The sequence below is a fragment of the Mercenaria mercenaria genome, chromosome 3, assembly GCF_021730395.1.
Source record: "Mercenaria mercenaria strain notata chromosome 3, MADL_Memer_1, whole genome shotgun sequence".
Taxonomy (NCBI): Eukaryota; Metazoa; Mollusca; class Bivalvia; order Venerida; family Veneridae; genus Mercenaria; species Mercenaria mercenaria.
In genome coordinates this window covers 26,051,183-26,073,419 of record NC_069363.1, presented here as the reverse complement: position 1 = coordinate 26,073,419, position 22,237 = coordinate 26,051,183, and the positions used below count along the sequence as shown (strand labels likewise).

Sequence of the window (22,237 nt, the reverse complement as noted above, 5' to 3'; positions counted from 1 at the left end):
CACCGTCCCGTTTCTACAGGGAACATATGATTTCCCGTCCTAAAATGAAAAATTGAGTAACGGAGGTTGTCTGGCAGTATATTTAAATATGGTTCAAATTTAATTTCACTTTTAAATAATCTATAGTTAATACCTTTCGAAGAATTTGCAAGTTACCCGTGCCATTTCTGAATAAACTGGCCAATAAGTGTTTTTTAACACTTTTTTTTCGTATGAGTCAAATTTATTGTTCCTTGGTGCGTCCAAATATACGTTTTACCAGTTTGATTTAAAATATTTTTGATACAATTTAACCATTTGTAGTTAATAGTAGAATTTAGCATATTTTCATAACATATTGGAGAAATTTTATCGGAACTACCTGTCAATAGTTTGCACCAGAAGCCAATCATTCTTGTTTTGACAATAATCTCGAGTGGATACCGACCCAACTCCCCGTACAACATATAGAGTGGCGTGCTCTTTTTACTTTTTGTAATTTTCCTAAGAAAATCATTATGAATTTTTTCGATCAAATCCAGATTTTCAAAACCCCAAATTTCGCAGTTATATGTAAGGATTGGTAAAATTGTTTGGTCAAAAAGCTTCAACTGAATGTCTAGTGGCAAATCCAAGTTATAAATTCTAGTGTAAAGGATGTGCATGGCTTTATTTGCCTGGCTTGCAATCAATTTTCGAGCATTTAGAAAACTGCCAGATGACGAAAACAAAGTACCCAGGTATTTGTACTCTTTAACCGTTTCTACAAGTTTACCGTTGATAAAGAATTTATATTTGCCTGGTTTATTAGTTCCGAAAACAATTATTTTTGTTTTTTTCATGTTTATGGTCATTTTCCACTGGTCACAGTAATCGTTAAAATCATTAAGTAGACTTTGAAATGTATCTTGATTTTCACTAATTATTACAGTGTCATCTGCGTATAACAACACAAACAATTTTAAATAAGATATTATATTGTCATCAATTTTCTCAATATCAATACCCTGGTTTTTTGAAGCTAAATAGTCTTCCAGATCATTAAGATAGATAGAAAATAAGATAGGGGAAAGATTTTCCCCTTGTCTGACCCCGCAGAAGCTTTTGAAAAATGGAGAAATGTTGTTATTGACAGATACACATGACTTAATATCTTGGTACATATTATAAATGATCTGAAAAAGTTTACCATTAATGCCAGTCTTAAGTAGTTTTCCCCAGAGACCTACCCGCCATATGTTATCAAAGGCAACTGAAAAATCAATATAAGAGCAGAACAACCTTTTCTTTTGTGCTTTAACTTTATCAATTAAAAATTTTAATGTAAAAACATGATCAGCTGTTGAATATTTTGACCTAAAGCCTGCCTGATTTTCGTTGAGGATTTTATTTCTTAACAAAAAGTTATTAATTAGTTTAATTAGTAAAGAGTTTACCTAAACAACTTAGTAAAGTTATTGGCCTATAATTTACTGGATCCCGGGGGACCCTTTCTTCTTATATATTGGGATAATAGTACCAATTAACCAACTATCTGGTAAAATACCTGAGTCAAAGATCTTATTAAAAAAGTCGCAATAGATAGGGATCATAAACTCCTTAGTACTTTTAATGTATTCGTTGTATATGTAATCTTGGGGGGACGCGGCTTTCGAATTATTACTTTTATTTATCATCTTTTTAATTTCTTCGATCGAGATTCTACAGTTCAAATCCTCGTTGTTTTGTAAACGAACATTTAACATATCAAAATTCTCGGTGTCTTCGTATATATTTTCGGCGTTTACTTTTTTAAAATGATCGTAGAATGTTTGAATATCGGGCGTATTTTCGGCTGTAGAGGAAGAATTTAATTTGTGCAGGACTTTCCAAAAATCTTTAGGCCGTTTAGAGTGCATCTCTCTTAATTTACGTTCGTTTCGCGTTCTGTGTTTATGAATATACGTGTTTAGCGTTTGTTTATATGTCTTACTGGCACGGTTCAATTCACACTTATATTGATCGTTTTTATGAATGAAATACTTTCTCCGCGCGATATGATATCTCCGTCTCGCCTTTTTACACTGAGGCCCAAACCATGACGATCCAGCATTAATGGTACAAGACCGCTGGAACAAAAAAAAACGAAACCCCAGGTGCCCCTCCGTGCATTATTTCATCACGGGTGGGCACCGACCTTCCGTAAGCCAGCTGGATGGCTTCCTCACATCAAACCCACATCATGGAGGGGCAAATGCAGTCAGCGGCCTTAATCACTCGCCCATGAAGGTCCCTTTTATTTTCTTGCGGACACTGACGCTATTAATAGAACTGTTTATGTTGACCATTATAACCATTATAAAATAACTCTTGGTGGCTTTGTTTCTTATGATAACACAATGAGAACATTATACGGATGACTTTACTTTGAAAGTGAACACATCACGCAAACCACGTAATGTTTGGATATACTAATTTTCTGTCCTTCTTACCAACAATTTGCAAATGAGCCACGCCATGAGAAAACCAACATAGTGCGTTTGCGACCAGCATGAATCCAGACCAGCCTGCGCATCCGCGCAGTTTGGTCAGGATCCATGCAGTTCGCTTTCAAAGCATATTGGAATTAGAGAAACTGTTAGCGAACAGCATGGACCCTGACCAGACTACGTGGATGCGCAGGCTGGTCTGAATCCGCTGGTCGCAAATGCACTATGTTGGTTTTCTCACGGTGCGGCTCAAATATTCAGTAATCTGTACATGTGAGACTGATCAATTAGAATTTAATTATATTTTTTTATCTAATAACGGTAACAAACTAAAAAGTATATTTCCCCGTGTTTACATGTACATTACTTATTCAAAATTCTTTATTCTTCTGTTTTTTATCACACACACTGAGTCTTGAACATTCTTGTCCGCATCATCTTTCTTGTATTAAATGTGATGTATACATGTGTGAATATAATGATTAAACTAGATTTTAAAATGTGCAATAAACACCATGGCAGGGTGGCAGGGTGAAGCAATAAACACCATGGCATTATAAAGCAATACTGGTGTTCAATCGGTATCCTCTCTCTACATATTTGTAAAAGATTCACTCTGATTACGTATTTGCCAGGACAACAATCAGTTTTGCAATAATCGCCACAAATTTTGGATTGTCGCAAAACATTAAGAGCTTTCAAGTTAATATAATATCAAATGCCTGCTAAAAATGAAACATGTTTTATAAACTGCACAGAAACCTAGTGGTAGAGTGTCTTCGATTCCTTGAAGTGTGATACGACAAACGTGAAAAATGATTATTTGCCATTCAGCGTTACAAAAAGATACCTGGCTTTTCTTATGTCGTATCCTTATGGTGATCGGTACCAGCAAGAATCAGGTGTCGATATTTGTAATATAAATTTGTAGCACTTGTTTCACAACAGACCAAGAGCGCACATTTTACTGGGGTTATAGTATGAGCCGTGCCATGGGAAAACCAACATAGTGGGTATGCGACCAGCATGGATCCAGACCAGCCTGCGCATCCGCGCAGTCTGGCCAGGATCCGTGCTGTTCGCTAACAGTTTCTCCAATTCCAATAGGCTTTAAAAGCGAACAGCATGGAGCCTGACCAGACTGCGCGGATGCGCAGGCTGGTCTGGATCCATGCTGGTCGCATACCCACTATGTTGGTTTTCTCATGGCACGGCTCGTATATTTTCCATAGCCTTAGTGGTATACATAATATTGTCGATTGCTTACATTTTAATTCATTCCACCAGGGAATTATATCATGAGTATAACACTGTTTAGTCGGAGAGATAATCTATCATAATCAAACCTTATATTTTAGTAAACTATTAAAATATTGAATTCAGATATCAAATATGTCATCTTTTTTAAAATTGTTGCTGTTGGTATGTTATTGATAGCGAATACAATCAATACAAAAGAAGAAAAAGTCCTATTCTCTGACAAGTCACAATTTTCTCAGGCTGTTAATATTGTAACCCCTAGGTATTGTCAGTATATTCTGGTCTCACTGTTATCAGATGTAATGATATTGAAATATGTATTAGTCTGTATAAATGTTTGCAAGTTGAAATTCCCGCTTTGTTATGGACATGGGTGGGGCACTGGCGCCAGATCAGAAAGAAATGCCTCTGTACATGTTATACCCTACCCCTAGGTATTCTATAAGAACCATGGTCGTGAACGGGAAAATATACTAACCCATTTCAATCGCGTATTTCATATCTAAAACACGCAGTTCAGTAAATGTGTACTATTGATATTAAACAAGTGGTAATTTATTTTCCGTTGTGTACCGGTCACATTTCTTCAATTGTTCTTATCTTAGAAAAAGAACGTGTAGTTTACAGTTTTTTCACAGGTACACAAAAAACTTGCTTGAACTTCCCTGGTGAAGTTCCGTTCTAGATTATAGACACACTCTGATTGGCTGATGTGAAAATGTATGTCAGTCGTCATTTTACTACACGTGTACGCTAAAATGTTTATATGCAGCATAAATGTGCAAAATGAATTAAATAAACAGAATAGATGTATAACTATGTATGATTTCAAATTCAAAACCATTTACAAGATGAATTTCATTCATCATTTCGAGTCTTATCGTAAAACTGTGAATATATTGCATTCTGTTTTTGTTTGTTTACATTTCGCTTAACATGTGCACACTGTCGTGACCTCTAGACCGGATGTTCATTAGGGAAGTTCACGCAAGTTTTTTCTGTAACGTTGACTAAAGCATAAAATATACGGAGCATCTCTGCAATATGGAATATTGAGACAAGGTGACTGGTGCACGATTGAAGATAAATTATCGCTTGTTTAATATCAGTAGTACACATTTACTGACCTGCGTGTTTTAGGTATGAAATACGCGATTGAAATGGGTTAGTATATTTTCCCGTTCATGACCATGGTTCTTATAGAATACCTAGGGGTAGGGTGTAACACGTACGAAGGCATTTTCTTTCTGATCTGGTGCCAGTGGGGTGGGGTATGTACATGTAAACATAGCATGTTTTAGGAGTTTAAATCATTACTGTTAAATAGTCATGCGGGATAGTCTGTATCCTTGTAAAGCAGAATGATAAATCTCAATGTTCACCTACCTAATATCCTATAAATCCATTTATTTAAGCTTATATACAGTTGTAGACTGTTGAAATTTGGATTTGAATTATTCAGTTGATATATTTGAGGAGAATTAAATCTTTAACATGAATTATACATGATTAAATCATTTACAAGAGTAAAATATGATTGAAATAGAAACTTGTGTTGTTTTGATGTCAGTTTTATAAGAATTTCAGATAATGAAAACCTCCATATTACGCTACCAAAACCAACAAATTTTATAATACAAAAAAAAACGTACTCCCAAGGTCGCCACAATATTACCCATTTTAACGCAACCTTTGATGTTTATATTTATATCTTAATGATTATGAGCTTGTTTTCTATCATTTTAAAATATAATCCCCTTAAGTCGTACTAAAGTGAAATGTAAATGGAAATGTTATAAAGATTTTTATCACATGTTTGACGTACATAGTTTGATTTTAGGTCCTACACTAGTGTAATAATGCTTCAAAGACGTCAGTATCCGAGACTGATCAAATTTACTTGTTTATTATAGTTAAAGAAAGTAGAATATTTACTGTCTCTGCAGGAAAAGATAACATGTGATAAAAAGAATATTACATTTGTGACTTTCAGCATTGAATTTATTAAACTGATAAAATGCTCGACTATTATTTCATTCAACTCGTATGAAAAGCCACCCATCAAGTAAACTACATATTTTAAACAATGACTATTAGCGGCACATAAAAATCAGAGGTATAATAAACGACATACACTGCTTTACAACGATACTACTTTACACTACTTTACGAGACAAAATAGCAATTATTATAATAGCTGTCGAATCTAATATATATATAAAGAATATATATGATAATTTATTTATAATTAATGTTATGGAGCGAGATCGTTATAAATTTGCAAAAGTACACAAATTTACAAGTATGACTTTTGATATAGTTCAGCATTTTCAACCAGATTCGTTTATTTGAAAAGATTGTCATCAAACCTATCAGCATTATCAATTAAATCTACATTAAATAAATGTATGTACATAATTCGTGTTATAACATTTTTATTACCTGTCAAGATAAAATAAAAGAGAAGAAAAAAAAAAACAAACTCGAAGACGTAGAAATCAAAACTGATTCCGTATATGGTATTTTTTCATAGAATTACAGTATTTTACTGAAATTGCAAACTGTTTTCTCACTATATTAACAACTTCTAATAACACTACAACTAGTGAAAGAAAGACTTAACTCAAACCCGTGACAATAAAAAAATCTAATTTTAAAAAATAATCACGTGTTTTTTTTATACTTTAGCAATATTTATTCTGTTATCTATATACCGTGAAGAAGCCTCGGTTATTTTTCAGTATACAAACATTAAAATCATCCTGTGTTGATTGTTCGTTTCACTTTTCGTAGTATCTTTATTCCCGTGCTTTAGAAAAACTTACCGTGTTTTAGAAAAAAAAACTTACCGTGTTTTAGAAAAACGTTCAATTTGCGTATGACAACAGAGCTGTATATCTTTGGGCGGAAATTTAAAGAAAGAACAACTGCTAAATATTTGTACTCCTCATTAACCTCCAAAATATCAATTAAGATAAAACAAATTATGTTGAGTGTGATTTGAAAAATCCTAAAATTTAAGTTTTTGATGTATATGATTCACAATATAGTTCATATAAATTCATGCATCAGAAACTTGCACATAACAACATGAAACATTTCAAATATTCTGTCAGTCTCATCCAGATCATGTTTTATACATGATAAGCTCTATACTGGTCTACTATTTACAAAATATTCATGCAAATTATCTGTATCAGTTGTAAATAGTAGAATTATATTTGCTATTTTTAGCTCACCTGTCACATAGTGACAAGGTGAGCTTTTGTGATCACCCTTCGTCCGTCGTCCGTCGTCTGTGCGTCCGTCCGTCCGTCCGTCCGTGCGTGCGTCAACAATTTCTTGTCTGCACGATAGTGGTTTCATTTATAATTTTATTTTAACCAAACTTGCACACAACTTGTATCACCATAAGATCTCGGTTCCTTTCTTGAACTGGGCAGATCCCATTACGGGTTTCGGAGTTATGGCCCCTGAAAGGGCCAAAATTAGCTATTTTGACCTTGTCTGCACAATAGCAGCTTTATTTATGATTTGATTTTTACCAAACTGGCACACAACTTGTATCACCATAAGATCTCAGTTCCTTTCTTGAACTGGCCAGATTCCATTATGGGTTCCAGAGTTATGGCCCCTGAAAGGGCCAGAATTAGATATTTTGACCTTGTCTGCACAATAGCAGCTTCATTTATGATTTTATTTTAACCAAACTTGCACACAGCTAGTATCACCATAAGATCTTGGTTTCTTTCTTAAACTGGCGAGATTCCTTTATGGGTTCTAGAGTTATGGCCCCTGAAAGGGCCAAAATTAGCTATTTTGACCTTGTCTGCACAATAGCAGCTTCATTTATGATTTGAATTTAATCAAACTTGCACAAAACTTGTGTCACCATAAGATCTCAGTTCCTTCCTTGAACCGGCTAGATCCCATAATGGGTTCCAGAGTTATGGCCCCTGAAAGGGCCAAAATTAGCTATTTTGACCTTGTCTGCACAATAGCAGCTTCATTTATAATTTGATTTTAACCAAACTTGCACACAACTTGTATCACCACAAGGTCTTGAATCCTTTCTTGAACTGGCCAAATTCCATCATGGGTTCCAGAGTTATGGCCCCTTAAAGGTCCAAAATTGGCTATTTTGGCTTTTGCAGCCATATAGAGACTTCATTTATGGTTTTATTTGATACAAACTTCCAAAATATCTTCAACAACAATAAATCTTAGATTCCATGACAAATCAGATCCAATCGTAGGTTCCAGAGTTATTTTATATCTGATTACCTCCCCTGATTGTAATCAAAATGGATTTATATCAGTAAGTACTTGTAGGACTTATTTGAAATTTCATAATTGTCATTAGTTGGACTGAGACAATCAGGGTAGATAACTATGGACTGATTTTATGTCAAATTACCTCCCTTAATTTCAAATTAAAATGGGTATATCTCCGTAACTAATGAAGATACTGATCTGAAATTTCATTTATGTCAACAGATTTATTTGGCAGAGCCTTCTTTTGTTCACTTACAATATTTTTTTAATTACTTCCCTTTTACGTTACTATAAATAGCTTATTTTTAGGAACTTTTTTATTATTGGCCGTAGGGAAAAACCGAGACCACTTTTCTGCGTTACAACATGGATGGTACCTCCAATTTTTAGGTGCATTTTGACATATCTGTACCTTGTAAGAATTGTTTTTTCTTTTTGGTTAAATTTCTTCCCTTTGTTGTTCCTGTCCTTTGGACTTAAACATTTTTACTGAGACCTTCTTGTCCTCAAGTGCAATGATAACAGGTGAGCGATATAGGGCCATCATGGCCCTCTTGTTACTTCTGAAATGATCAGATATATATATTTCACTCAAATTTTCCAATAATCAACTGAAAACAAACAACAGGAAAAAAAAGAAAAAGATGCTAATATTCAAAATTATTTTGCTATTGTATTTTAGTATGGAGACAGACACTGATATAGCTGTCATTGGAATTGGGTGTCGGTTTCCTGGTGCGGATAATATAGATGAATTCTGGAGAGTGCTAGTTAATGGAGAAAATCATATTGTGGATATACCACCCGAACGGTGGAACAATGCTGCCTTTTATAGCGATAACCCAGACGAACCGGGAAAATATTATGCAAAGAAAGCTGGATTCCTTAATAGGTGAATAAAGTTATACCTGGTTCGATAAGTTAAAAAATTGATGCTTTGGTGTGTACATGGTTTTGCATTATCCAGAACCTCTAAAGAATGAAAAATCAAAATGCGTCTTCTTAATTATTTTGATTGTTTCCGTTCTATGCTTTTACAGATTATATGTCAACTATCACAAGAGTGGGTTAAAAGCTCTGTGAGGTGACTGTAAAAATCTTCCATACTTGGATACAGTGTTGTTGTATTTCTTGTCCTTTGGGTCATAGAGCCCATTCTATGTTTATTCCACTTAAGCCTATGCTAGAGGGTATATAGGTGTTTTATTATCCATTAGCCTCAGTGAACAGACTCAATCAAACCCAGTCTCCTATATGTTACTCGTTTGCGTTTTATGATAGCATAGGATTTTTTCTGTAGCTACGTGTTGTTGTACAAAATATCTAAGAGAATTAAAAATTTGTTGCGACCTTTTGACTTTGAGATAACATATAAACTTGCTGTTTTCTATCCCATCGTGACTGTAACAGAGTTATTATGTTTTAATTTTGAATGATTAAACATAGCGACAATTTCTCTCAGATTGTCTGTTCAAAATCTTAAAATGCTACATCCACGTAGCTCGAATAGAAATAATATTGTTTTATACATTCAAGACACAGACTTTAGTCAACAATACCTCTACTACGCGAAACTGTCCTTTATTATGTTACATTTGTATTTCATTTTGCTCCTTTTCAAACTGCTGCTGCTGCTGCTGATGATGATGATGATGACCATAAAATTATACAGGCATGATGAATGGGACAACAGTTTGTTTGGTATCAGTGATACTGAAGCAGTGCGCATTGACCCTCAACATCGGTATGTCTTGGAGTGTACACATATGGCGATGGAAGATGGTGGTATCACCAGGAAACATATATCAGGAACAAAAACTGGAGTTTACATTGGTGAGTTGCAGCTTTTTGCTCGAAACTATCGTTTCTCTGGTATAGTGTGTGCATCAAAAGATGAAATATAAACATAAGATAAGCGTTAAGTCACTTTTCGTTTGAATTTTAAGGCAAAAAATAAAAATCTAGAATTATCCTAAGTGTTTGTTTGTTTGTTTTGGATTTAACGCCGTTTTTCAACAGTATTTCAGTCATGTAACGGCGGGCAGTTAACCTAACCAGTAGTTCTGGATTCTGTACCAGTAGAAACTGTTCTCCGCAAATAACTGCTAACTGCCCCACATGAATCAGAGGTGGAGGACTAATGATTTCAGACACAATGTCGTTTATCAAGTAGTCACGGAGAACATACGCCCCGCCCGAGGATCGAACTCGCAACCCCGAGATCCGTAGACCAACGCTCTTACCTACTGTGCTAAGCGGGTGGGGTTATCCTAAGTGTATCTTGGAAGGCCAACATTAGTAAAAAAATTTCGAGTCAGTTTCCAAACTCAAAGTTTAGTACTATAAACGTCCAGTCTTTTATTATTTTTTTTTTGAAAGCTCGAAACAATAGAAAATCGATATATGTGTGTATTTCGCTACATGTACTCGTTGTTGGACGGATTGTCGAAGACAATTCCGTCTAGTGGAACCACAAAGATACATATACGAATGTCGGCTTAATCGATTTTTTGATAACCATCATAGATTTCACACTCCACCGAAAGAAAATAGTTCTCAAATGGCAGCACATAGACCAACTGAAATTACCACGCTTCACTGCGCGCTTTAATTGAATGCAGAGGATTAGTGTAGTATAATTGTGAGCAGACGATGTGCCCGCTGACCAATAAACTAAGCACGCTTTATCGCTGGATGACGGATTTTTCATTGAAGATTTTACATCAATGGAATAAACATACTTAGCTATACTAAAAAATTCAGAATTTTGGGGAAGTAAAAGCTCGGATATATGTTATTTTTAATCACCACAATGAAGTGAAATAGAGAAAGAGAACTTTGATAGATGCTTTTGATAATCAAAAGAAGTAAAAGACTTTTCCAACAATTTATGATACTTGGAAATTTATTGAGAAAGGAATTTATTATTTTGCCGAATAAAATATTACTTAGCTCTCGGTAAATCTGTTAAAGTTATTACTATTTTAGAGCAAAAACAAAATATTTCATGCTCAAATGATTTGACTGTTACAGTCTATTTTAATTTGCAAAACGGTAATCAGTTATATGTGTATTCCTTAAAAGTCTGATCGTCCCTTAAAAATGTTTTTCAGTTCTGTTCCCTATGTTATTATAGTCTGATATATGTTTGCCCAATAGTTAGTACAAAATGTATGATTGTTTTGTAATTGTGTGTATGTGTCTACATGCACATCTGTGCAGTCTAATCATGATCGTCTGCATTGTTCATATTTAGTCATTGAATTCACAATGAACATAGAAATTTGGCAAGGAAATGGGTACACTGTTATAAAAAAAACCGAAAAAGACATTTACTAGTTTAACAGCCCCAACAGAAAAGGGAAATTGCTGATCTCGGACCTGACAGAATCAATACATTTCAAGACAACCCGTCCTCCAGTATTTACAATGCTTTGATCTTGAAGTGGAATTTCGTAACGGAAATTTCTAACTTTATTGCACGCTTCTTCTTAGTATCGATTATGTAGCCTAGTAACTTGTTTACTTTTAATTTTTTATAGTCATCGTATGCGGCGAGGTATTGTGAAAAAAACAGATGTTTGAATTTTTATGTGGATTTCTCGTACACAACTTGCCTGGAACATCCGGGTAGTTTTCGTTTAATGCAATCCAGAAAATGAATGAATAATTCAACGTCATGTTTAAATCATGATTCAAAATATTTTCAATCGCGTTCTTTCAGGTGCTATGAATGATGACTATAAAAGTTTGTCAAATCTGGACCATGATGAAGATACAAACTACACTGCCACCGGGATGAGCACAACAATTGTAGCATCACGTGTGTCTTATGTTTATAATCTTCGCGGTCCATGCATGGTGGTTGATACAGCGTGTTCTTCTTCCATCACGGCCATACATCTCGCAAGTGAAGCTATCAGATCAGGTATGGCTCATCTGAGCTTCCCGCTCGTAAATATTTCAAATTTCATTCTATTTCAATTGTTGCCCAAAGTGCAAGTCGAGCACTAGGCCTTCTCATTGCCAAATGTAAAGCTGTAGGTGGCCTTCCATATAATGTTTTTACTTATCTGTTTGACACAACTGTTTGGCCAACCATAAGCTATGGCTCTGCTATCTGGGGTCATCGTTCCTACTCGTGCATAAACGCAGTTCAGTATCGTGCCATGAGGTTCTTTTTGGGTGTGGGTAGATATACGCCAAAAGTTCCGTTGTGGTGTGGCGCCGATCCGTATAGAAACTGGGCGTTATGAAGGCTTGGGAGTACATGACCGGAAGTGTCCTTTCTGTGACACTATTGAAGACGAGAGCCATGTATTAGTTGACTGTCATATCTATGAAGATATTAGACATGATCTGTTTGAGAAAGCAAGAAATGATGACACTTTTGTAACACTATCAAAATCAGATAAAATGAAGTTTCTATTTTCCAAACCTGAAATGACACGTTTTTGTGCCAAAACCTGCCACAATATTTTACAACGTAGACTTTTATTCATTTGTAAATAATGCTAATAGGTTTTTATTTGTTCGGATACAAATTCATTTTATCATCGTCTAAGACATAATTGCTTATCAGTTCATATTCGATCTGATCGAAACTGATATTTTAGACCGTTTTTTAGTTACGTGCAATAGTGCCTATCTTGTATTATCACATTTTATATCTTTGATTCTTAAGTAATTTTTGGTCAAGATCAGCGACTACGTCTTAGGTTTATCTTGTAATATACATATTTGTTCCATTTGTGTACAGTGTATGATTCAAAATGTATCGTAAATTCTTAAATATAGTCCCATATACTTATGATTAGAAGGGTAACATCCATACTATATAATTGTCGATTTGTATGTTACATTTTATGCTTGTATGTGAATGAGACTTAAATAAAGATTGAAACTTCTTAATTTCAATATTTATCTTTTATTTAGTATATTTACTTGTTGTTTTTTTTTAATTAAATAAATGGCGAAGTATTTGACGAGAGCAAGTAGTTCATACCCAGTCTAAAGTAATCAACATGTTTGTGCGTTTGCTCGTCGCGAATTTTTCAATTCATTTGACTATCACACATATAATAAATACTTCTGTAATGTATCTACAATAGGTGATTGTGATATGGCTATCTGTGGTGGTGTGAATAGTTTACTTTGTCCGGATGTATTCATTACACTCAGTCGTGCCAAGATCTTGTCAAAAATCGGCCAGTGCCAGACGTTTTGTGATTCAGCTGATGGTTACGCCCGAGCTGAAGGGTGTGGTATTGTCATCATTAAATCACTAAAAAAGGTATTATATCTGCAGACTAAAAGACACTTCGTTAACTTCCGAAAAAGTAAATAAAAAAGAAAAGTCAAAATTTTCAACCAATAATGATATAATGGACGCAAATTGACCCCGATGGTTGACCTTTGTATTATAATACATAATGAGGCACAACCTATTATTGAAAAGGAGCGTACGTAAAACGCTTCATTTCTTTGGATTCATAAACTTTAAAATCGTAATATAGATTTACTGCAGTGGTGTACGTAATCCTATCAAATGTAAGTATACATACTTTGAAACTGCATTGTATACAAACAAATTCCATATAAATATACACGGCTACCCTAAGCATCCCTTATTTCTACAATGAAATAATTCATATGAATAATCAGCCTAAGGTCAACCATCGCGGTCAAGTTGCGACTACTATACCGTAAAATTGATAAAATTTTAATGCCGTACAGTCGAAATAATTATGTCTCATTTGAGAAAATTTGTATTTCATGCTGGCATATTTCCATATTTTTAATTATGTTCGCTAATAGACTCAACCTGTATCAAAGTAGAAGCCTTTTAGAACTATTTAGTCCAGCATGACTCTCACGATGGTGTAAAATCTGAGAAAGTGGCAGTCAGAATTGTGTTTCACATAAAAAAAAACGTTTTACATGCATTCTAAAAATACAATAGGGGTTGCGGTGCAGTGATTATAGCCTCTTTTTATTTATTTTGCATGTGCCATCTAGTTGATGCAAGGGTCATGACGTTATTTCTGATTAGTGTCATTTGCAATGAACATCTTACTCTTCACAAGTTTTCAGTGCAAGAACAAATAACATTTGTTTTGTATCAAATTACTTTACATTACTTTCATAATTCTATGTATAGGCGGATGATACGTTTAGAAACCTGGACTTTAACTTTAATCAGAAAGATGTGCATTCAAAGACGCCGTCGTCATGACCACTGCAACACAAACACCATCCTAGCAAAATTTAAATGGCTGTAACTTGCAAATGATTTAATTCAATTTATGTATTATTAACAAATGGAATTTTTATGTCTCATAAAAGTATACAAAATGTCAGATAGATATCTTTTAAGTTTCAACAGTAAAATGTTACGACCTATGTACGCCCGTGTCTTATAGAAAAGCTTTCTGGTTCAAAGTAGGGTAAGGAAACTGTCAAAATATAATTGAGCCGCACCATAAGAAAACCAACATAGTGCGTTTGCGACCAGCGTGGGTCCAGACCATCCGCGCAGTCTGGTCAAGATCCATGCTGTTCGCAAACAGTTTCTGTGATTGCAATAGGCTTTGAAAGCGAACAGCATGGATCCTGACCAGACTGCGCGGATGCGCAGGCTGGTCTGGATCCATGGTGGTCGCAAACGCACTATGTTTGTTTTCTCATGATGCGACTCATATTGAACAAATGGCTCTCCTTTATACAGGCACTACAGGATAAAAACAAAATCTGGGGCGTTGTACGTACCGGTATAAACCAGGACGGACGTTCTGTTCAACCAATAACTACACCATCTGGCGAACAACACGAAGAACTATTCAAACAAGTATACTCTCGCTATGAAGTTAATCCAACAAATCTTCAGTACATTGAAGCGCATGGTATGGGTTATAAGTTTCTTTCAAACTATCTGAAAACCTACAGTAAATTAACAAGAGTTTCAGTATCTTCGTTGTCTAACCCAGAATGTAAACTTTAAAAAAAATCCATTACGAAGGGTGTTCGAAATGTAATGTTAATTGATGTCAGATATTCTGACCAAGAAAGTGAAAACGTGCAAGTATTGATACTTTTTGAGCAGATGCAAACTATTAACCCCATATCCGCCCTCCCCGCCCCCCCCCACCCACACCTAAACCTTATTTTGAGAGATTATTTTTTGTAAACGATTTCTGTCATATTAATAATTCTATCACAATGCTTGCTTGCTGGACTGCCCTTGTCAAAAAGTTTTTAGTATCAGTACGTCAAAGGTCAAGGTCATAGAAGCCTGAATCTTGAAAACGGTTTCTGTTTAATATAATTGACCATGAAAAGTATATGACCTCTATTTTTATAGGGTCAGTGGGTAAAAGGTCAAGGTCACGGGGGCCTGAATCTTGAAAACTGTTTCGCACAATAACATGAAGTTAAGGGGTCTGAGTATTGAAAACAGTTTCAGCTCAATAAGTCGAGAATCGTTCAGCCCAGAACCTGAAACCTTTAACCAGAAAAGTGAAAGCATAATTGGACTTATGACGTTATTGACTCCTATTGTTTTTGGGGTCATTAGGTCAAAGGTCAAGGACTCAGGGACCGGACCATTGAAAACTATTTCTGCACAGTAACTTGAGAATTATTGTACTTAAAACCTTCAAATCTGGCAGCATATTTAGGGATAATGATGTAGAAGACTATTGTTTCTGGGATCAGTAGGTTTAAGGTCGAGGTCACAGGGGTCTGAAAACGGTTTCCACTCGACATTTTGAGAACCACCTGACCCATTATCCTAAAACTTGATATCATAGTTATATAAATATTATCGCAACCACGGAGAAATGGTTGAAAGAATGCAAGGAAGAATGTCTATAATATACATATTAACTGCATGTTATATACAAATGTACAGAAAGCTAGTATGGAAACACGAAATGGTATCATATGGTATGGAAAACCCTGCGCATTGATCTGAAGCTACTAAATAGTGCTATGCATAGAATTACTCAACAGTCTCGTGAACGTTCCCATTAGCTACGTATTTCGAACACTCCTCCTAAAATTTTTAATTTTACTTTGTAATGAAAATCAGACTGACACAATTTTTGGCCAAACGTCAATTCTGCAACTTTAATGGTAGGAAAATACCCAGGTATTCGTCCGGATTTATTCAAGACAACCTGGAAGAGCCACGACCTTCCGTTTTCCAGCACATGAAAGAATGCTACCTACTATGCTGTGTTTCGAATTCCACAGCGGAGAAGGGTAAGTGATTCTAAGTCAGTCAGTCCCGGGGTCTCCATCTGTAGGTGACAAAGACATTATGTATTTTACAGGAACAGGAACTCGAGTCGGGGATCCAACAGAGGTAAACGCTTTGGGGAGATTCATCAGCAAGTACAGGAATGAGTCAAAGATTGCAAATATGAGGAAAGATGATGATGATGATGATAATGATGTTGTTGTTGATGGTGATGATGAAATAAATACTCCTGGGCATAAAAGTAGCGTCTTCAAAAAGAGATTAAACAAAGAAATAGAACAGAATAGTCATGAAAATGAAAATGATGCAGAACCATATACGGGAAGGCAGAAAACTCTTATCGGTTCCGTGAAAACAAATATCGGACATTCGGAAGCCGCAGCTGGGATGTCCGGACTGATAAAAGTACTACTAATGATGAAAAATGGAAGCTATGTACCAAGTTTACATATACGGAAAGACAAATCAAATCTTAACAAGAGCATTCAGCTTGAAGAATACGGATTTGATATTGCTATAGAAACTGGCGAATGGAGAACAAACGAATTCGGGGAGAGGATATGCTGCGTCAACTCGTTTGGATTTGGAGGCTCCAACAGCCATGCAATAGTCATCCAGATACTAGAACAAAGGTCAAAAAGACCAAATACCTCAGAAAGTAGTCTATGGTTTCCGGTTTGTGTATCAGCTCCAAAAACGGACGGCTTAAAATCCGTTTTGGAATCTTTCAGCACAGACTTGGACACTAAAATCTGCAATTTAAATGACGTATCATTTACGTCAGTATTTCACCGTGATCACTACAGCAGCAGGACATTACTTTTTGGCACCAGTAAAGAGGAAATCACACAACAACTGAGACACAAATTATCCAACATGGATCAAATTCATAATCAACAGAAATTTCGAACAACCTTTGTATTTTGTGGGGTAGGTACAACATGGAGTGGTATGTGTAGAGAAATGATAGCAACACAACCAGTCTTCAAAGAGAACCTGATGAAAATTGACCGTTATCTCAAGCTAATAGCTGGATGGAGCATTGTTGCAAAGATGGAGGTGCAAGACTATTCCGATCCTGTTGTAAACCATATCGCCATATTTTGCACGCAAGTAGCTTTGTATGAATTATGGAATAGTTGGGGGATCTACGCAGAAGCTATTGTTGGGCAATCTGTAGGGGAGGTAGCTGCCGCCTATGCATCTGGAGCTCTTTGTCTTGAAGATGCTGTTTCTGTTATATACTACAGATCAAAAGCGTTAGCAGAAAAATTGGGAGGAGTGATGGTAGTTGTTGGAAACATTTCCATTCAAAATGTAGAAAAAATTTGTGATCAATTCGAACGACGTGTAACTATTGCTGTGTATAACAGTCCATATTCATGTACGCTTTCCGGTGATGCTGATGTGATGGACAAAGTTGTAGATCAAATTGAAGTCCTGAACCGTGAGTGTTCTTCAAACATTTTGATCAAACGGCTTTCCGTACCATGTGCGTATCACAGTCAATACGTAGAATCAAGTGCGGTTAGAATAAAAAGTCATATGAAGGCTATCCGAAAAGGAACGATGGAAATCGATCATTATTCAACTGTTACTGGAAAACTTGCTACCGCTGATGAATTCCAGACAGGGCAGTACTGGGCAGACAATGTGTATAAGCCAGTTCGTTTCATGGAAGCTATAGAGGCTGCGGCACACAAAGACGTGACAAATGTTTATGTAGAAATTGGACCAAGACCGGTGCTAAAAGCCCATTTAAAAAACATACTTGGAGACAAGTTCAAAGCTATTAGTCTTCCTTCAATGAATATGGGAAAAGAAAATATGACTGCCTTCTCCTCACTTGGTTTACTATATGAGCTTGGTGCTGATATCAAATGGGAAAACCTAAATCTCAGTGGTACATCAATCGATGTGCCACGATACACATTCAATAAATCAAAATTGCTTTTTGTTCCAGTTCAAAAGCAACAGGTTATGAGAGGCGTCCCTACAAGCAGTTACAAGCATATGTATGTTAGAGATATCAGTAGCCAAAGGGAAATATTTCAGATAAAACTGGACAGGGAAATGACACCCTTTGTGTTCGATCATTACTTCCTGAACAATCTGATTGTACCCGGGGCTACGTTCGTTGAAGCAGCATTTGACATTGGTCAAAAGAAGACGGAGCTAAGCGTTTATGAGCTTAGCATATCGAGTGAGTTCTGTAATCGCTTAAGTCTTGAAAACGACGAGCAGCTCTCGGTAGAAGCGGAAGTGACTTATGGTGCAGACAGAAATGGATATCATTATGTCTTTAAAGATAAAGGGGTGACACTCTGTCAAGGACATATATTTCCGCGCACAAATCACACTAGGTCTGTTATTGATCTAGCGCCAATCATTTCAAGATGCAATGTTAATAGAAACAACGTTGAAAGCTATGAATGCTTAGGACAACTTAGCCTAAGATATGGCGAGTCCCTAGCACTCATTCAACAATCATGGACATCTTCTAAGGAATGCATTGCTGAAATACTTGTTCCAAAAACCGTCCAAAAGCAGATTAAAACGACCCACTTTCATCCTTCAATTATAGATGCTTTATTTCAAGCATTTGGTATTTTGCATGTTACCACAACGGAGATAGAAGGTATTACATTGCCTAAAGCATTCAGTTCGTTGGTAATATACATGCCACCACAGGAAAGAATGTATGCGTATTGTCAAAGGATTAAAGAAACACCAATGACCAAACATTACAATTTACTTCTGCTGTCTACAACAGGTATCACCATTGCAGAAATCAAAGACTTTTACCCAAATACGACAAAGGCGCCAGATACGTTTGATGATAGCATTGTTTATAATCTGCGGTGGAAAATAATTAAACTACCTGACAAAATTGAGAGACCTGGTAATGATGATACAAACAGACTTCTCGTGTTTGCATCGAAGCATTTCATGGATAATTTCAATTGCCCTGATGACACTTTAGTCAGTGACAAAGTGATCCTTGACGGCACAATAGATGATGCATCTGTCTTCAGAAAAGCTCTCAAGAATGTTTCTGCAACAAGCAGAGTCATTTTTGCGCCGTTTCATCACATCGGAAATACCAGCAGCGACAACATGGAAGTGTTTCTTCAAGCTAAGACAAATTTTCAAAATTTAGCGCTTCTCATACAAATTTTGAAAGAAGCGAACACATCAGTACCAGTGTTTGTTGTGACAGAAGGAGTCATGGCCGACCCGAATTTGAAAATCAGCTCTTCCAACATTTGTGGAGCGGAGCTCTGGGGATTAGTAAGATCTGTACTTAGGGAACATTCTTTCATCGATGTAAGACTCGTTGATATGACAACATCAGATATCAATTTCACCGTTTTATTTGATGTCCTTTGGTCAGATAATGTCGATTTCCATGAATATCTCATTCACAATGGTACACTCCTTCACAGTGACCTTGTTGACGTACTCAGTACTGTACCAAGTAAGCGCAGGATAACATTTGATCTTGCTGAAACCATGATCGTGAAGTCTGACTGTCCTAGCATCGTGACAAATGTTCATTTGGAACACAAGCGTCAAGAAACAGATATGTTCGAAGCGGAAAATCAACAAAATCGTCAAAATTATCGCGATATTCTGGTTCATTTTGTTTGTATTCATAACACTGACTTGTATCCTGTTTCGACAGGTTTGGACAGCAGTGGAACATCCATATGGCCAGAAAACAATGAGTATGGGTTTCCGATTTTATGCCTTGAAGGTGTTGGCACAATGGTCGATCGATCCTCTAAATCTGAACTACACGTGTCTAATCCAAAGTTTGGTTTTTGCTTTGCGACAGACGTCACTACTACCGTTTCAGTTCCTAGCAGTTGTACATTTGACGTTGCAGAACCGTCACAATACGTGCCCGGTATGATGACACTTGGTGTAATCGTCTGGAATATAGCAGATATCTGCAATATGTCTTCAAGCATTTGTGTTACTTTAGATGAAGAGCTGCATTTCTGCACAGATGTCATTACAGAAATCTTTAAAAGACAAAAGAAAATTGTGCAAATTGATGACATGAAAAGTTTATCAGAAAAATGCTCGGTGCAAGCGATTGCTCCAAGAACCCTAGTTATCCTCGGGAAAATTGTGGACCACAATGTATATGCCGATATCATACCTATAAGATATCCGAATGTGATCAATATTATCAGTATTGAAGCATATTTTCCAAGAGCTGTTGAAATGACCATGAAACATCAGTACAAGAGTTTATCTATCCAAGTCCTGAAAACAGAAGATTTCTTTACCTCATCTCGTCTGACAAAAATTGTACCGGAACTTAACAAAATGTTCAAATCAAGTACCATGTCGATGTCCAAAAAGCAGATCGCATGCCTTAGTAATCACGACACAAAGGGAAATGAAGTGCTGAAATTACCTTTCCCTGTCCTGGTAGTTACTGATGAAAAACTTTTGGATTGCAAAATACCTGTACTGGTAACAAAAGAAGAACTATTCAGGCGAAATGGATGCTACATTTTAATCGGCGGTCTGACTGGGTTAGGATGGGACCTTCTCCAACTGATAGCAGAACTTGGTGCTGGCTGTATTGCAACGATATCAAGAAAAGTTCCTTCATCTCAAAAAGAACAAGATATTGAAGATGTACAAAATAGATATAGTTGTAAAGTTATTTCTCTTCAAGCTGACATTTCAGACATTCGTCAATTGGAAGATGCATTAACAGAGCTTCAAGAGCAAATCGAGGGTGATTTCCAGATAAGAGGTGTTTTCCATGGCGGAGCCGTTACACGTGATATGTTGTTAGAAGATATGAGCAAGGAAGATGTTGATAAGCCGTTGCTTCCAAAAATTTTAGGAACCTGGAATCTACATCTGGCGACAAGACACATGGCTCTTGACTTCTTTGTGATGCATTCTTCGATTGTTTCAATCTTCGGCAATAAAGGACAATGTAACTATGCTGCTGGAAATGCATTTCAAGATGCCGTTGCACACTACCGTCGCAGTCTTGGCTTATGTGGTCAAAGTATAAATTGGAGTACATTAGCTGTAGGAATGGCAACAGAAAATAAGAAGTTGGAAGCCTATTTGAAAAGTCAAGGTTTTCATTTCCTTAGCTCAGCCGATATTAGGAAATGCTTCATTAGAGCTTTGATGGAAAATTATCCTCAAGTAATATTTGGACGCTTTGATTGGAAATGTCTTCAAGAAAATGGATCAATTCAATTTAATTCGGCAAAATTTGCAAATTTCTCGAAAGAAGAAAAACAATCGAAAGAAAACACTGGCTTGAGAGATAATCAGTTTTGCCTGGAGGAATATTATGAGTCCAGTGCTGAGAAACAAAGGGAGATAATCGAATGTTTAGTGAAGTTAACAATATCCGAAATGCTTGTGATTGATAACTTCACTCTTACAAAGCACAGTAGCTTCGCTGCAATAGGTATCGACTCAATGACGGCAGCAAGCTTCATTAATTCCATTGTGAAGGCAACACGAGTCCGAATACCACTTGATCAAATATACAATGACTCAACTGTTGGAACAGTTACTAAGTACATTGTCGAACATATTCCCCACAAGAGAAAGAGTCGTGAAAATTCTAACCATGCACGGAATGCTGATCTGCAAGAACAATCGAGGTCGTTTACCAACAGATCAAACCCTGATAATGAAAGAGCCAATACTCCGGCAAAAGGTGCCGGAATAGCTAGCGAAATCACTACTAAAGAAACCACAGATTCAGATATGATGATGGCAGGGGAGAGAAACCACACATCTAAAAATATTTTTTCAGGTAATATATACTTATTATAAACTCAAAATCAGTCAAGACAAAACTCTTTTACTGCAACGGAAAAGTAAACCTTTTAGTGTTTATCCGAAAAGCAAATTCATAATAAACAAACATGCATGTCGTCCGTATAATAATTTATGTACGTGAGTATTCAAAATATACTTTTCAAAGGATAACAATAGA

The 22,237-nt window shown here is 36.1% G+C and overlaps 2 protein-coding genes across 3 annotated transcripts in view; one reads left to right on the top strand and one right to left on the bottom strand.

Moving 5' to 3' along the window:
• LOC123525232 (peroxisomal biogenesis factor 3-like) overlaps positions 1 to 16,447 on the bottom strand; it is a 159,631-nt gene extending 143,184 nt beyond the window's left edge. Inside the window, exon 1 of the mRNA XM_045304103.2 lies at positions 16,435 to 16,447. The gene's annotated coding sequence lies outside the window, so the exon portion shown is untranslated. The remainder of the gene's footprint in view (positions 1 to 16,434) is intronic.
• Positions 1 to 22,237, top strand: part of LOC123525230 (uncharacterized) — a 28,806-nt gene that overhangs the window by 4,829 nt on the left and 1,740 nt on the right. Inside the window, exons 2-7 of one of the 2 annotated variants that reach the window (XM_045304100.2) lie at positions 8,665 to 8,874; positions 9,655 to 9,815; positions 11,707 to 11,910; positions 13,094 to 13,275; positions 14,710 to 14,884; positions 16,316 to 22,054. In XM_045304100.2, coding sequence (XP_045160035.2) covers positions 8,666 to 8,874; positions 9,655 to 9,815; positions 11,707 to 11,910; positions 13,094 to 13,275; positions 14,710 to 14,884; positions 16,316 to 22,054 — 6,670 coding nt within the window. In that variant the 5' untranslated portion in view covers position 8,665. Of the gene's footprint in view, positions 1 to 8,568; positions 8,875 to 9,654; positions 9,816 to 11,706; positions 11,911 to 13,093; positions 13,276 to 14,709; positions 14,885 to 16,315; positions 22,055 to 22,237 lie in introns of those variants that run through there. The other variant, XM_053538042.1, reaches the window with a different exon arrangement.